Source organism: Equus quagga, chromosome 4, assembly GCF_021613505.1.
Source record: "Equus quagga isolate Etosha38 chromosome 4, UCLA_HA_Equagga_1.0, whole genome shotgun sequence".
NCBI lineage: Eukaryota > Metazoa > Chordata > Mammalia > Perissodactyla > Equidae > Equus > Equus quagga.
The window spans coordinates 78,709,891-78,725,433 of record NC_060270.1 but is presented as its reverse complement, the minus strand read 5'-3'; the positions used below and the strand labels follow the sequence as shown (position 1 = coordinate 78,725,433).

The window sequence follows — 15,543 nt, the reverse complement described above, 5'->3', positions numbered from 1 at the left end:
GCAGTCTCTGTGGCAACAACTCAGCTCTACCATTGTAGCCCAAAAGCAGCCACAGACAACACACAAAGGGGTACACTGGGTTCTAAGACACTTCACAGACAAAAACAAGAGGATCTGGCCCAAGGCCATAGTTTGCTGACCACGCCTTAGCCCATGGGAGTCCTGGGAAATTGCTGAGTCAAGAAGGAACATGATCAAATGAGTGTTTTAGAACGAACTATGGTGAATACTGAAGGATGGAGTCAGTATGTTTTAGATGTTATGGGAAATAAATACTGGTATTATCATGTTTCTCTGTTATTACAGCTGTTATAAACAAATGGGAGTGGTTGTGTTTCAATAAAGCTTTATTTACACAAACAGGCAGAGGCTGGAATTTGACCCAGAGGTCATAATTTGCTGAACCCTGCTGATCTAGGATCTCATGTCAGGGATTCTAATAAATCAGTAATAACCTGAAATCAGCTAGCAGGATTCTTCCAACATCTGCCACAGCTACCGAAGACACATATTAAAGCATAAAGCAAGAGCCTCTGATTATCCCAATATGGGGATGGGAGACGGGATTTTTTTCTGTCAGCTGGATTCATTCAAATCAGACATAGATCCCAGCCATGTAGGATCAGCTCTTTACTCCTTCAGAGCAGACATCTAGGCAATGCTCTGTACACGAGCTGCATCTGTGGCAGAGAACAAAACTGCAAACCAATGGCTCACACATCTTCATCCCCGCTCTGCCAGCCCAGCTAAACCAGTGAATATCCTGCGGTCTCTGCATCTGTATCTGACAGTGACTGCTAGAGCTGCCCGCCTGCTGACATGTCCACAACTGGTACTGACAGACTCCGGGGGAAGCATACATCGTCAGAATAGCTCTCCAGCTTTCCAGGACTGCCTCTGGACTATACCATCTTGCTCAGTTCCAACTGTTGTTGCCCAGAACTAAGAAGCAGGGAGAAGGCTAGGCTATCAAATTTTAAATAACACAACCTAGTTATCTGCTTGAGAATTTCCGTAAGAAGATGCTGTTAGATAGTGTTTGCTGTTTCTACTCTTGGTGGTTTTCCATGGTGGGGAGGGGGGCAATTTTGCCTCCCGTGTCTGGAGACATTTTTGATTGTCACTACGAGGGGGGTGCTGCTGGTACTCAGTGGGTACAGACACTGGAGATACTGCTAAACCTCCTAAAATGCAAGAACAGACCCCCACAACAACAAATTATCTAGTCCAAAATATCAACAGTATCAAGTGAGATGCCCTGTCTTCGTGGGAGTTCACCACATGATGATCCCAATGCCTCAAGCATATATTCACAGTCCAATTAAATTCCAGAAACTCGGCTCCAAAGACCACTTTGATTGACATGTTAAGTCGATTAGATGAAAGAGAAAAATAGCAGTGTGAGTTAGACTTGCTGATGGGGCCTGTGTGGTTGTTTCTTTGTTGTTTTTAAGAAAAAGAATTACTTTGTCAGAGTTCATCTATAAAAGGAGGAAGTTGGGACAAATCATTTCTGTAGTTTCTCTGCGCTCCAAAGTCCTATGATTATAAGCATATAAGGTGGTTAAAATTCTAACAGACTACTTTGGGGTTTTTGGTAGCTTTCTAAAAAACATAACGCTGAAAAGGCTGAAAAGCTAAGACCAGATTATTGTCCTTCAGAGTTTGGAGAAAGCCTACCCTATGAGATGTTTAGCAGTACAAAAGAAAGAAATTTAACAGTCAAAACTAGAGAAATTGAAAGTCTGGAAATTTACCATTCACGTAGCTTGTTTCTTCCCAGGGAAAAGGTTCGATAAACCGAAGGAGGAAATTCCTACTGGACTTTCCCCCCAAATGTGTAACATGGAATGCACTGAACCAGAAACTTGAAAACAGCAACTGTTTTACTTGTTACACATTGGTAACAGCAATGGTGACCATTTGCTTTATTTATTTTTTCTGGTGGTTTACTTGTAATATTCAGGAAATGTTACAGAAGATCAAAGTCAATGAGTAATTTAAAAATGCACCCTCTGAAAAACTACTTAGTTGTTTTTCAACATGAGCTCTCAAAGTAGAGTCTCATTTTTCAATCCATCAGATTAAAAAAGGTGGCATTTTATTTAGACATATTAAAAAAGCCAGTGTCTACAGACACTGCCAAAGCTTGAATAGGTTAAAAGCAGAGAGTGTGACCAAATAGTAGGCACTGAAAAAGAATTTCCACATTGTATGTTAAAAGCAACCATTTTCTCCTTACCAAAAAAATACATAAAATTAAAAAGTTTCCAAGTTTCCTGGATCCCTTCAGAAAATACATATAAATATATGTAAAATTGAGTAGGATTTCCTGTGTTTGAACTCAAGCTTCAATCTGCTGCTGCACATTTTCAAGAATTATTATTTGAACTCCACATACATCAGGGAACGTTCCTCGATTGGGTCGCAAAGCGGAACACCAACCTTCCTCCACCTCACCCAACCCCATTCTTATATCTCATTTATATTATACCTCAAGGTCCCAAACCTTGAGGCCACTGAAGTCTCCACTCAATGACTAGACTTGTCACTGAAGGGTAAGTGCAGGTCATCTTCTACAGATCAAGTCCACTGCGACACTCAGTGACCACAAGAGAACTGGGATGTGAATTCTCCGAAACAATATGATCCAGGTTTCATTTGCAATTTTTGTTTTGTATTTGTGTGTATATATATATTTGTAAGTATTTTGTGTGTATATATATGTATATACGTATCTGTATATACATTTTTGTGTGTATATATAAGATATACACTTAAATGTTAATTGTGGTTATTTCCTAGAGTAGTAGATTTATATGGTTTTCTTTTTTCTTCCCTTTTTTTTGCTTGTCTACCGCTTCCAATTTTTTCTATATTAAGCATAACTTTTGCCAAAAGAAAATAAGTAATATTCCATATGTATGTTTTTTTTCCTCAACCTCATTTCAAAAAGGATTTCAGGCACCTGACAAAAAAAAGTAACAAGTACATAAAGACTTCTTTCAAAGTGAGGGTAATTACGAGACAAGGGCAAGAAACAAGAGCAGCAAACCCTGAAGAAGTCAAAGGTGAAAGCTATTAGCCAGCACATAAGCCCCAACGTCCTGCCTGTCCTGCATGCTGGCCGGAGGGAGGCATACAGTTTCTTGGCATGCACAGAACATTCCTCCCCACCCTCCTTACCTCACCCCACCAGTCCTAATTAAGTTTTGTCAGGGAAAGATAATGAGAATATTTTTCTACATTCCCTGATCATACTCCCAGATGAGATCATGCAATCCAGAAATGTGTTGGAGGAGGAGGAGCTAGCTGCAAATACAACCAATAGCATGCTAACTGTTCTGCCCCATTGCTCCTAGGGCTAAGTGTCAGTGTGTACCAGAGCTCAGCATCTCCCAAAGGCATTCCTTTAACGGTCTACAAGTGTCCCTCTGCGTGCAATTCACTGCCATGAAGTCAGTGGTGACAAGACCAAGAGAGCCTGTGGTATCCTTTTGAGGTACAGCCACACTCAAACGAGAGGTCCCAGCAGCACAGTGCTTACCGTAAGCTGTCATGACACCAGCGTACGGTCCATCCACCACATTCCTGTTTTCTTCAGCTAGCGCCTTGATGTACCTCTTGCTGAGGTCCAGGATCTGCTCGCGCAGCATGGAGCTGCTTTCAGGCTGAGTTCGCTGCTGGATGGTAAAATGCAGGAGCATCATACCCCAAATAAAGCCAAAAGTCACGAGGAAAAAGCCCAGCTTCTGAGAAGACAACTTCCACAGAGGGAAGAGAGCCATTGCTCTCCAGCAACTTCACCCGCCCTTGGCTCTTACAGCAGAGAAGGGAGACACGAGTTCATGGTGTAGGCTGGGTTTGTGGGTTCGTGGGTTTCACTCCGGCTCCTGCGTGAGTCGACTTCACTTCCATTCTGCTGTGAAGGAGGAGGACAGTTAGCAGAGGGGTCATAGTAAAACACAGTGAAATAAACCAAAAGTCATGTTTTCACTCGAATAGCTCTAAAATGTGAGCTTACTTTTTTCTTAACTTGCTGGTTCAAGTATCTTATGTTATGTTTCAGGATCTGTAAGCTGAGAGGGGAAATCTGGCCCAGTGACAAGAAGCTGTATAAATACAGAGGGGGAAATGCGTGTCCGAGTGTGTTAACAGGTGCAGCAGGGCAGCTCCAGTCTGGATCAAGCCCAAAACAGGAAGTTTGTTTTGCAAGGTGGGGGGGAGATGGAACAACATTTCACACTGGATGTCAGCAAAAACCTAAGCGGAGGGTGGAGCCATATTGCCACTGGGCACTTTTGTGCATCTGTAACTTGAGATTACAAAGTCATTATTACGTGCTCTGGCAAGGATTAGAGCTCGCAGCTGGAGAGATGAGCAAGAAAAGTGGAGGCCCCCTCAGGGGTAATCAGATGAGGAAGGGGAGAGAGCCCCCATATTACTTAAGCGTGGCCAGCTTTCATTAGCAGTGTCCAGAGACAAGCTGAGTCTCTTGGAGCCACCACATGGTCTCACCCTGGGCACTATCACAGAGAGGCTTTGCCAGAGGGACCCAGTGGTCTTTCCGTTCTAGCTACCACGGGTAAAAGCTCCACCTCACTACTCACTTCCACACTTCAGCACAGGAAATGTGGAGCACGAGATAACCTGCTTTTCTGCAGTTCTCACTTGCACTTACACCACAGGGCAAAATGAGAAGTCAAAAGGCATGGTTTCAATATAATGTGGCCAGATCCTATCTGATACCAGCACAGGCTGGGCCAAGGTCCTAAATGAAGGCTTCCCAGCAAACGGGGCCAAAGCATAGGTTGCACATGAGTCACTGGGGGGCCCAGATATCCATCCCTACAGCCAGAGTCCTGGGCCCAAGACCCAGCCAGCTTACAAATGGCACCATTTTCTAAGTGTGCCAAGGGAAAGGTGGAGCAGTGATCTATGGGGGACTAACCCAGGATGTATTCACAGTGCAGATATGTTTCAGGTCAAAGGATTCCTCTTCATAAGCAGCCTAAGAGGAAATGATATTGGGATCTTTCACAGTCTGCAATGCAGCAGATTTGGTCTGCCTGTCTTTCCCTCACCTATCAACGGAGTCATCAGGAGTTGGCAGGACCACTGCTACTACTAATAGTAAATGACAAATAAATTCTAGCTATGCCTCAGGCCTTGTGATAAATGGTTTTTTTCTGCCTCAGTTCATTGAATTCTTCTGAGAGTCCTATATGGTAAGAACTATTTATATCATCTCTGTTTTATAGATGAAATAAAGGCAGAGAGAGATAAACTTGGCAAAGGTCAGCCAGCTATGCGGCAGAGGAGGGATAATCTAGGCACAGCCCAGGAATCACTAAACCACGTCCCTTTGTCATCCCTCCAGCCCCACCAGCCTGTTCGTGTCTGACCAAGAATGGTTTGTACATGCTTAAAGGGTCGTGAAAAGCAACAAAGAATATGTGACAGGGACCCTAGGACAAAAGCCTAAAACCTTTACTATCCTGCCATTAACAGAAAAAGTTACCAACCCCTGAATTCTAGACCAATGGTTCTCAGAGTGTGGTCCCTACTCAGCAGCAGCAGAGAGAAATGCAAATTCTCAAGCCCTGCCCTACTGAGTCAGCACCTTTTGGGGGGCAGGGGGCAGCAAGCTGTGCTTCAATAAGCCTTCCAGGTGATTCTGATGTCCACTCACGTTTGAGAGCCCTGACCCAGGCGGACGGTTGCTGTCACTATGCCATGCCACCATTCTACCAATACAATGGGGCTCAAACTCCGTCTCGCACTACTTTATCACATAAGTTCCTCTGATCCATGTGGCCCCTCCAGATTGGTAGGTCTGCTCTCACCATAACCCTGAATATCCTTCTTCAGGGTCTCCCTTTCTTTACTCGAACTGGTCCTCCACCTGGCTGGCCCTCCCGTATCATGCTGATAACCTAAACCCGGCCTGTCCCCAAGCCCCAGCTCCGGTCCCACCTGCTTCAGATCACTTCCCCCGCTGCTTCAGCCTAAGATGCCCCTGCCTAGTCTGTAATTTTAAAACACTTGTCTATCTACCTTTGATTGTTTACCGGTTTCTGTGTGGGATCCCATGATTACTCCACATACCTTCTCAGAGAAAGACAGTAACCCCCCGGGCATGATAAAACACCTGTTGACTAAGTGACTTGTCATCTGGGCACTATGGCACCTTATTCAGCCCGTCTCAATATGGCCAGCTGAGCAGCACCTGCCCTCTTTCCTTCCTCCATTCTTGCTACAAGTACACAGCCAGCAGTTGCTGCCATCAGGCCCTGGGGACTGAATGATGAATGGGACCGAGTTCCCACCCTCAAGGGGCTGATGCTTTAGAAGCCACCCCTCTAACCGGGTACTGCCCCAGGTTCTATAGGAAGTGCCTGCACTTCCTTTTTGATAACCCACATTAGTCAGCAGGTTTTACCCCAGGCTGAAGGGATTTTCCCAGAGCAAGTACACTAAGAAATATATCAAAAAAGACAGTCTTCTGGTGATTTTCTTTTACTATTTCAGGAGCGCACTCCAAACGCTGACAGGAATTACCTGTCAATTTTCAGACAGGAAACCCCACTCTGCTTCCACAATGAACCCCCTGAAGAAGCTGTTCCAGGTTGCAGAGTTTAAGCAAACGAAAAGCCAAGGGCCAAGAACCGAACGAGGGCTTCAGTGGAAGGTGGCAAACTTCTCTGCTTGGCCGTGGGGACAATCAGAATGACCCAGGTGGTGCATTCGAGGGGCAAAACGATGGTCAAGAAACCCAGCCAAGTTTAAATTATTCCAGCTCAGACACATACAAATTTGGAGTGAAAATCCCTAACTCGAAGAAGTTCAGGGTATAGTTCTGATTATTGAGGGCACAGATTTTAAGTGACTATAGAACTGCCAGAATATCCTTTACTCCAGTGGAATTTATGGTCTGAAATAGCAGAGACTATATCAGCAAACAACCAGCACACACAGAGAATTAAATTAGAATTCATCTCTACAATTTCTATTAAGAAGAATTTTAAAAGACTTTTCAAAATCATTATTCAAGAGACATCCCTATCTCCCACAGGAAGAGGATAACAAGACAGCAATTCTCACCAGAGGGTCTTGGTGCCATAAAAGGACCTAATGATAATCATCAGTAACGGCCACACAATTAATCAAGAGGCCACAGAACAATAGTAATCAAAAAGTTGTTGATCAGGCCAAGAATCTGCCTGCCTCCAGACCTTCCAAGAGCTGGATCCTCTAGCAAAGTGGGCCTATAGGCACAAAAAGAACTACACAGTGTATCCCAGAGTGCTTGTTGCCAACCAGAGCAGTGACAGCCCAGGGCCATGACTTCACCTGTCCTCCTCCAGAAAGACGTTTGCACCAAGTCTGTCTGCAATGAGTTAACACTTCCGGGTCAGTCACTGCCACTAACCACCCTAACGTGTATCTCCTCTGACTCCTGTGCTTCCTAAAAGAGCAGCATTCACTGCCTTCCTTCCCATTCACTCCTCAATACAACAAAATCTGGCTGCCACCTTTCCAAATGTGGTCAAAGATCTCTGGCAAAGAAATGTGTCGGTTCTCTTAAAAAATAAAAGCATACGCTCATCATCATCATTAGCCATATTAGGGCAATGCAAATCAAACCGACAATGATATACCAGTTCATATCCACTAGGATGGCTATAATGAAGGAGGACAGATAAGAACAAGTGTTGGCGAGGATAGAGAGAAGCTGGAACTCTTAAACACTGCAGGTGGGAATGTACAAGGGTGCAGCCAGTGAGGACAGTAGTCTGGCAGTTCCTCAAATGGTTAAGCACAGAATTACCATATGACGGAGCCAACTCTGCTCCTAGGAATTCTCCCAAGAGAAATGAAAATATACATCCATGTAAAAACTTACACACAGATGTTTATAGTAGCATTATTCATAGAAGACAAAAAATGAAATCCAAATGTCCATTGACTGATGAACGGATAAACAAAATGTAGTATATCTGATGAGGACTTTTAGGCTGCTTAATTTTAAAACGGTTTATGATGAGGATTTTTAGGCTGGTTATTTTAAAACTGCAGATGAGAAGCAGGCTCCGAGGACTGGAATTTTGCTTGCCCTTTTGAGACATTTGCGTTTGTGAAGGAAGGGGGGATGACCTTGTAGGGACCTGAAATTGGCCACCCCAGGATATGTCTCTTTGGCATCAGGATTGTTTTGGGCTGATTGCTTTCGATAAACTGGGACAGGGAAGGAGGCTCTGGGGAATGGAACTTGCCCTTGTTGGGACACATTTACATTTGTAAGGTAAATCTCTATCTGTAAAAGGTGCCTCCCTCTCTGTACCAGGAAGAAGAAGAGAGATGACCTTATCCCTAGAAATTCTTAATGGGGAAGGCAAGAACTTAAGTTGGTTGCTGTCTGGCAATCTCATGTAACTGGTTTAGGGTGGTGGCGTCTAACCTTTCTAACCTTTACTTAATCAGATTTGATTCTTGTCTAAAAGTCATGGGATCACACAATGACCAGACCCCACCTGCACTGATACCATTTTAACTTTTATTCATGTTCTTTCCTTTGTCTTCGTAAAGAGATGACTCACATACCTATGCCTTAAATTTAGCCCTAACCCTCAACTCGGGGCAGCAGCAGGAGCTCTGCCTGCCCATGGGTCCTGTCCCCATGCTACACTATTCTCTAAATAAAAGAGCACTACTGCCAGATCTTAAGAGTCTAAGAAATCTTTCTTTCGACTCCTCGGCTCACCGACCCCGCATCATATCCACATAAAATGGAATATTATTCGTCAATAAAAAGAAATAAAGTACTGGTACATGCTAAAACATGGATGATCCCGGAAAACATTATGCTAAGTGAAAAAAGACAGTCACAAAAGACCACATATTCATGACTCTATTTATAAGACATGTAGGGGAGGAAGACTTTTCCTCTACCTAATGTGGGTTCGTCTGGCCAGAGAACGAACTAAATTCACATGAGACAGAATAGCAAGAGAAAATTAAACAAAGCTTTATGAGGAACCATGGCCCGGGGCCTTTCTTCCCGAAGGAAGAAAGGGCACAGAACAAGTGGGGTGCACAGAGTGGTTATATACCCCCAAACAGGGTGTTTCACATGATTGAAATGTTCCTCCCACAATAGTCACAAGATTGCCCTGTCGGCACAGTGCTTGATGGACACAGCAGGTAGTGGGTCTGCTCTCTCTGAGGGCGCAGCAGGAGGCAAGTCTATTGTCTTGAGCTGGGTGGTCACAGGTGAGCGCAGCGATCAGTTCCTAGCCTAAGGAAAGATGCTTAATCCTTAAAGAAATGCCAAGGTTGGGAGGAGGGGGGAAGTCAGTTACAGGAGGTTACCAGAAACAGGAATAAAACTATTATGCAGATTTAAGTCCTTGCCTTTGGTATTAAGAGTTTCTAGAGATAAGGTCATCTCCCCTTCTTCCTGGTAGAGACGGGGATATCTTTACAGATGGAGATTTCCTTTACAATGTAAATGTCTCTTAACAAAAGGGTAAGCAAGTTCTACTTTTCAGTTGCTTTCCTATCTGCAAAGAAACCAGCCTCAAATAATCCTCACGCCAAAGAGACATATCTTGGGGTGGCCATTTCCAGGTCCCCACAGACACATCTAGAACAGGCAAATCCAGAGACAGAAAGTACAATAGTAGTTGCTTAGGGCTCACGGGGACAACTAAGGAATGTAGGGTTTATTTTGGAGGGTGATAAAAATGTTCTAAAATTGTGGAGAAGGATGCACAATTCTGATATACTAAAAGCCACAGAATTGGAGAATTGTATGATGTGTGAATCATATCTCAATAAAGCTGTTACAAAAAAAAAAAAAAAGCAAGCGAGCCCACCTCCAGAGTCAGGGGTAGGCGAAGGAGTCGTACTTGGAGACAGGGAGACAAGCCTCATGGGCCCACCGCAGCCCTGGCGAGGACTTTCCCTCATTCCTCACAGCACAGCCAGGACCAGGATGGACCATTAGTAAGGGCGACCACAGGCCTAGCAACAGAAAGAAATTACACAGAGAAATCTGCCACCAGCTCACCAGACATGGCCACTCTTACAAGCTCCGGATCAAGCTCACAAGCCGCCCTTTGGACAGCTCCAGGCCAGACTTGCCTGGCAGATGCCAAATTCTCAAACCAACTGAGAACAGCCCAGTTGCAGCAGAGAGAAAACCAGGCAGATGAATAAGTACCACCTGAACTACTTCACATCTGTCTTTTAACGGTGGTTCTTGGCGCCTACTTTTAGCCTCATCCTGCACAATAACATTCAAGAAATCCTAAGTCTACTGTGCTCATCCATGTTCCCTTGGGAATCCCACCCATATCACAAAGCCGAACCCCATCTCCTGCATAAAGCTTCCTCTGGCTCCCCAGACTGAGGAGAGTTCATCCTCCTGGGAACACTCAACAGTTTGTGCTCCTTCTGAAGAGCGTCTTACCCACTGCTCTGTAGGATAATCCTTTCTTTCATCTGTCCTGTGGGGTCTGTAAACTCCCCAAAGACAGGAAATGCTGGGAATGGCCGTGCCTTGCACACAGTCGATGGCCATTAAGTGTTTGCTAGATGAAAGGACAGGATGGTGGAAATCAGATAAAGAAAGACAGATCAGCAATGACCTCCTTCTGGCGTGAACCACAAAGAACCCAGCACTCTCAGAGTATATTTCCGCCTGCTTTTACCCTAAGATCTTGTCACATAATAGGGAAAAATCTTTGTGCCCTTGAACAGATGGGGTTAAACTAAAGTGGATATGGTGGTGGACAGGTATTAAAAGAGAAAAAAGAGGGAAAAAAAAGTACAGAAAAAAATTCTAGAAGGGACAGTTATTGTGGGAACAAAAAGACGGCCAAGACTAGGGATGGGAGGGGAAGCAAGTCAGAGAAGCTTTGCTGGAAGCTGCTGGCTTCACCGCTGGTTACCCAAGATGATCACAGGAAGACACCAAAAGGGTGAGGAGGAGCTGAAAGAACCTCTGCACCCGGGGCCTGGCAATCTTTGATCTGTAGTCTACACACTGGTACCGTGTGATCCTAGACAAGTCTGTCCATCTCAGCTTCCACATGTACAAACTGGGGAAAGTTGTAGAACCACAGAGGACTGTTAGAGCTGGATGAGTAGAGGGGGCGAATGATCCTAGTTACTGGTTTTCAAACTGTGTTCCAAAGGCCTTCAGCGTTCCCAGAGATGTTTCAGAGATTCCATAAATGTTTTCATTTGAATTTCGTTTTTCTTTGTTTAAAACATGTTCTTTTCAAAAAATCTGTTAAGAAAAGTTTTACATACCAAATTTTAAGATACTGGGGACAATCGATATACGTATCGATTTTCACTACAGAGATTTAGGACAAAACTTCTCTAGTGACCTCTATACATGGAATTTGAACTTTGAATTTCTATGTTACTGGGTCAGGAAATTAATGCTTGGCAGTGGTCTTGTTGGCTTGCTTTATAAAATTCAGGTCCACACATCTATTCACATAAAACTGTGTGAAAGAGAACACTATGACACTCTAATTAAATGCTAGATGAGGGTCAGTCATAAATTGTAAGTTTCCGAGGCTTCTTGTCTGACTTCTTTACGGAAGTAACAAGTCTTTAAGATAATAATGATTCAACTCTGAAGCAATTTCCTCTGACTTCTCTTTCCAGCCCCGTATCAATTTACGTTCAGAGCAACTTAGAGTGCGTGGAAAACTGTTTTAAAAAATAGTAGCCATTACCATTTGCAATCTGGGCTTCCATTACTCTGCAAACAAAATGTGGTATAGAAACCAACTGGACGCTAATTTGAAAGGACGGCACATCATCTTATGAAACTCCCGATTCTGTGCTCGCCAGAGCAGCACACTGGCCTAATGATGGACTTTAAAAGGAAATATGATAAATTAAAATGTATAAGGGTCCTTTATACAGACTGGGAGACCGCATTAGATCCTGCTTAGGCAAATAATAACCATTACAAATCCTCAATTTACGGAGGAGGACACGGAGGCCCAGAAAATGTCATGTTTTCCAGTTAGAACGAGAATCGAACAATGCTCAAGTCTGCTCGAGCTCATGTCCTGTCTAATACAATGTGGTCTCCACCAAAGCACCCTGCATCTACCAGCGGCCTGCAGACACTCAAAATGCAAGAGACTTACCAATATGAAACACAAATCAGAAACCACAGTCCAGTGATATTAAGGAGCTGAGTCTAATGCAACATATCCCACCAACCTCAAGGGCTTGCGAGAATCAACAGATGAGAGGAAGAAAAGTACATATTTACGGAATTACTGGTATAAGGAAGACAGATGGCCTGGGGAGAGACTCCTGCTCTAAATACAGTTGTCTTCTGTTGTTAAAAGAAGTGGAGGAGGAAGAGGAGGACAGGCAGAGCAGCTTTTTCCTCCAAAATAAGTCCAGATTCCTGAGAAGATGACCTGAGGTTGTTCACTCCCCTGGATGGCCCGGACACACAGGCCCAGTGCCACCATCTCGAAACCAGTCATAGGGCCCACTCAGCAGCAGCCTCAAATCAGCAGTGTGAATCCCTGTCAGTCATGCTAACCACTTAGCTCTCCTGCCATTCTAGGGAGCAAAGGAGCTCAGGAGTCAACAGGGTGCAGCCCAGGAACAGGTACTGTTCCGGGCCCTTCTTCTCCACTTTCATGGCTTGGTCCTCCGACAAATTCTAACACTTTTCTCTATAAACAGGAAAAACACATTCTAAGTGAAAACAGCCTGTTCCCTTTAGAACTGGCTAAACAAGTCTTATTTTGAGTCAGTAACTGAAAGAGACCCGCTAAAACAACACACCTTTGGTATTCTTGGGGAGGCTTTTTTGACATCTGGGTTTTAAACCAACTAGTCCCATTCTACCTTTGAAGTGATCAAACCAAGACAGTCCTGTGCCAAGTTCTCATTTATTACTCGGCACTTGCATCCTTCCTGCGGGCAGGGAAAGGAAAGCTTCCGACTCCGCCTACCTGAACGGGTATTTGCCCGGCAGCTACACGAGGTGTAGCTCAGGGCGCCCTATCTGGCACCAACAGCAAAATAAATTTTCAAATACTGTTGTAGGCCAATAATTCTGTATCCGGAACAGGCCCTCCTTCCCGCCCTCTCTATTCCGTCCTCCCCGACTCCCACACCTAATCGTCCTCTGGCCACTTCACATATGGCCATCTCTGCTAGAGGCTGCGGAGGGGAAGGAAAATCAGTTGGAATGGAACAGCTGGTATTTCATTCTGACTTGGCCTCTTGGGTGTGCACATACTGGCAGGTGGACAAAGGGGAAGGGAGACACAGGAGCGAGAAGGAAGCTGCAGTGCTGGATCAGATAAGATCCGCATGTTCTGTGAGTTTCATTCACTAGGTCAGGAGGTTAGTGACAGCCGACAGAACTTCCCATTGGCAAAAACGAAACCACAGCAACTCTGAGTATTCTGAGAACATCTGCAACATCAAAACAAAAAGCATAGGTCTCTGAAAAGTAACAAATTCCTTTAATCCAGATCTTCTCAATTGTGGCACAATTGACATTTGTGATGGGGGGGGGGGGGGCGTCCTGTCCTGCACATGGTAGCAAGTTCAGCAGCATCCCTGTCTCCCAGCCACTAGATGCCATTAGAACTCCCCGCCCCCAACTGTGACAGTCAAAAATGTCTCCTAATGTTCCCTAGAGGCAAAGAGCAGCTCTGTTGAGAGCCACCACCTTAATCGATCAGTAGAACCTTACCCACCCCACTGGAAGAGGTTCAGAGAAGGTCAGGACCAGATTGCACAGCACAGAGTAGCAAACCAAGGTGACGCCAGAAGTCATTCACCAGCCCTGAAGATCAGCAGGCACAGAGCCCTGTGCTAAGACTGGAGGCCACAGAGAGATGAGACGAGGGCCGATTCCTGACGCCGTCCCAAGCTGACTCACAGGTGAATCTCATTTATTCCACATCCTTCAGGACCAATACTGCCTTGGCACAGCTGAGGAGCTCATTCCTAGGCTGGCTGTGCCTCCATTTACTAATTAGTATATGGCACTGCGGCTCTACTCCACAGAGATTCCAGTCTATAAATCAACAGACACAGGGAAGAAGGCTTTGAGAAGACAAAATCTAGAGGATGCTACATCAGACAGTCTTCGAAAAAAGCAGGATTGTCATCTGGCTTCCAGCCCAGGAAACCATGAACACGCATCATGACAGGTCGATAATGACTCTCCAGGAAGAAAAAAGGAATGGTCTGTGAAAAGATCACTGAGTGTGCAAATTTGTTAGGTAGATCTCAATGTTGAATGAAAACACTCAGAAGATTAGCTTTTATTTGGAGCCAAAGGACAGCAAAGCCACAGAGTAATTTTATGGTAAGTATAAAATGCACCTTTTTCTCTGAGGACCAGACATCTAGCAACTCCCTACATCTAGAAAACACCCATGAAGAACAACGGGTCCCAAATGGCCACGGTAATAAAACCAGTCACAAAAACTGTCAAAATAAAATATACAACTGTGTACTGGGGGGATTCGGGGAGAAAAGCAAAAAAAAAAAAGATTTGGCAACAGTTGTTAGCTCAGGTGACAATCTTTTAAAAAAAAATCATAAAAATTACTTCCAAAAAGTGGGGTAATGCCCTCAAGATAAATCTCATTACTCAACAAGTGCTCCCTGAACCCCACAAGCCAACCACCCCCACCCCAAGGACACCTCTCCCCCACCAGGGGAGGCACACAGGCTGGTTGGTGGCCTACCTACCACATGAGTATTCAAGTTGCACTGTCTGCAGAAACAGGACAGCCCTCCAAGCACTGGATTTGATAAAGACCACTAGGCTAAAATGTTTTAAAAACTAGCTAATGAGTGAGTTAAAAAACTAGCTGAAGGTGTGAACACATGCACATACATACACACACAATCTGAAGTGGCCATGCAGAGGCTTATCAAATTTAAACCTTCTAATGACTTTCTCGTTGCTTTAACAGGGCTACAGTAAATCTACATGGAGCATAAAGCCCCAAGCTTCAGCAGAGCGTGGGTCATAAACGCCCCAGGTCTCAATTTTCTTAGGGAAGAACTCCGCGATCAGATGCTGCTTGATAAGTTTACCTGTCCCCTAATTTATAAACCAAGGTCAACTCTCCCAAAACTGCAAATATCTTGGGTCAGCCTGAGTGGGACCTGGTCACAAGCTTTCAGAGGACACAAATGATGAATTAGCTCAAGCTAGAACAGAGCATCTCAGGAGAGTTTCCTGTCTTCCGAGTTAAGGACTGCCTTAGCCAGGGCCTCTCAACCTGATGCACTTCGGAATCACCTGGGCTCCTTTAAAAAAATATAGAGATGCCCAAGTCTCATGCCCAGAGGTTCTGACTTACTTCACCTGGGATGTGGCCAAAGAAGGGTATTTTTTTTTAAGCTGCCTTGGTGATTTTAATATGCAGGCAGACCCGAGAACTGTTATGTCCTTGGAAAGATGTTTCTTTTATCAACTCTGAGTCCTAACTAGTGGGACCCAAAACATGGTCTATC

The 15,543-nt window shown here is 44.6% G+C and overlaps 1 protein-coding gene across 5 annotated transcripts in view; it reads right to left on the bottom strand.

The window, feature by feature from the left end:
• MGAT5 (alpha-1,6-mannosylglycoprotein 6-beta-N-acetylglucosaminyltransferase) overlaps positions 1-15,543 on the bottom strand; it is a 328,832-nt gene that overhangs the window by 206,902 nt on the left and 106,387 nt on the right. For 3 of the 5 annotated variants that reach the window (XM_046658448.1, XM_046658444.1, XM_046658447.1), the window contains exon 2: positions 3,548-3,919. In XM_046658448.1, the coding sequence (XP_046514404.1) occupies positions 3,548-3,788 (241 nt within the window). In that variant the 5' untranslated portion in view covers positions 3,789-3,919. Of the gene's footprint in view, positions 1-3,547; positions 3,923-15,543 lie in introns of all 5 variants that reach the window. The other 2 variants (XM_046658446.1, XM_046658445.1) reach the window with 1 other exon arrangement.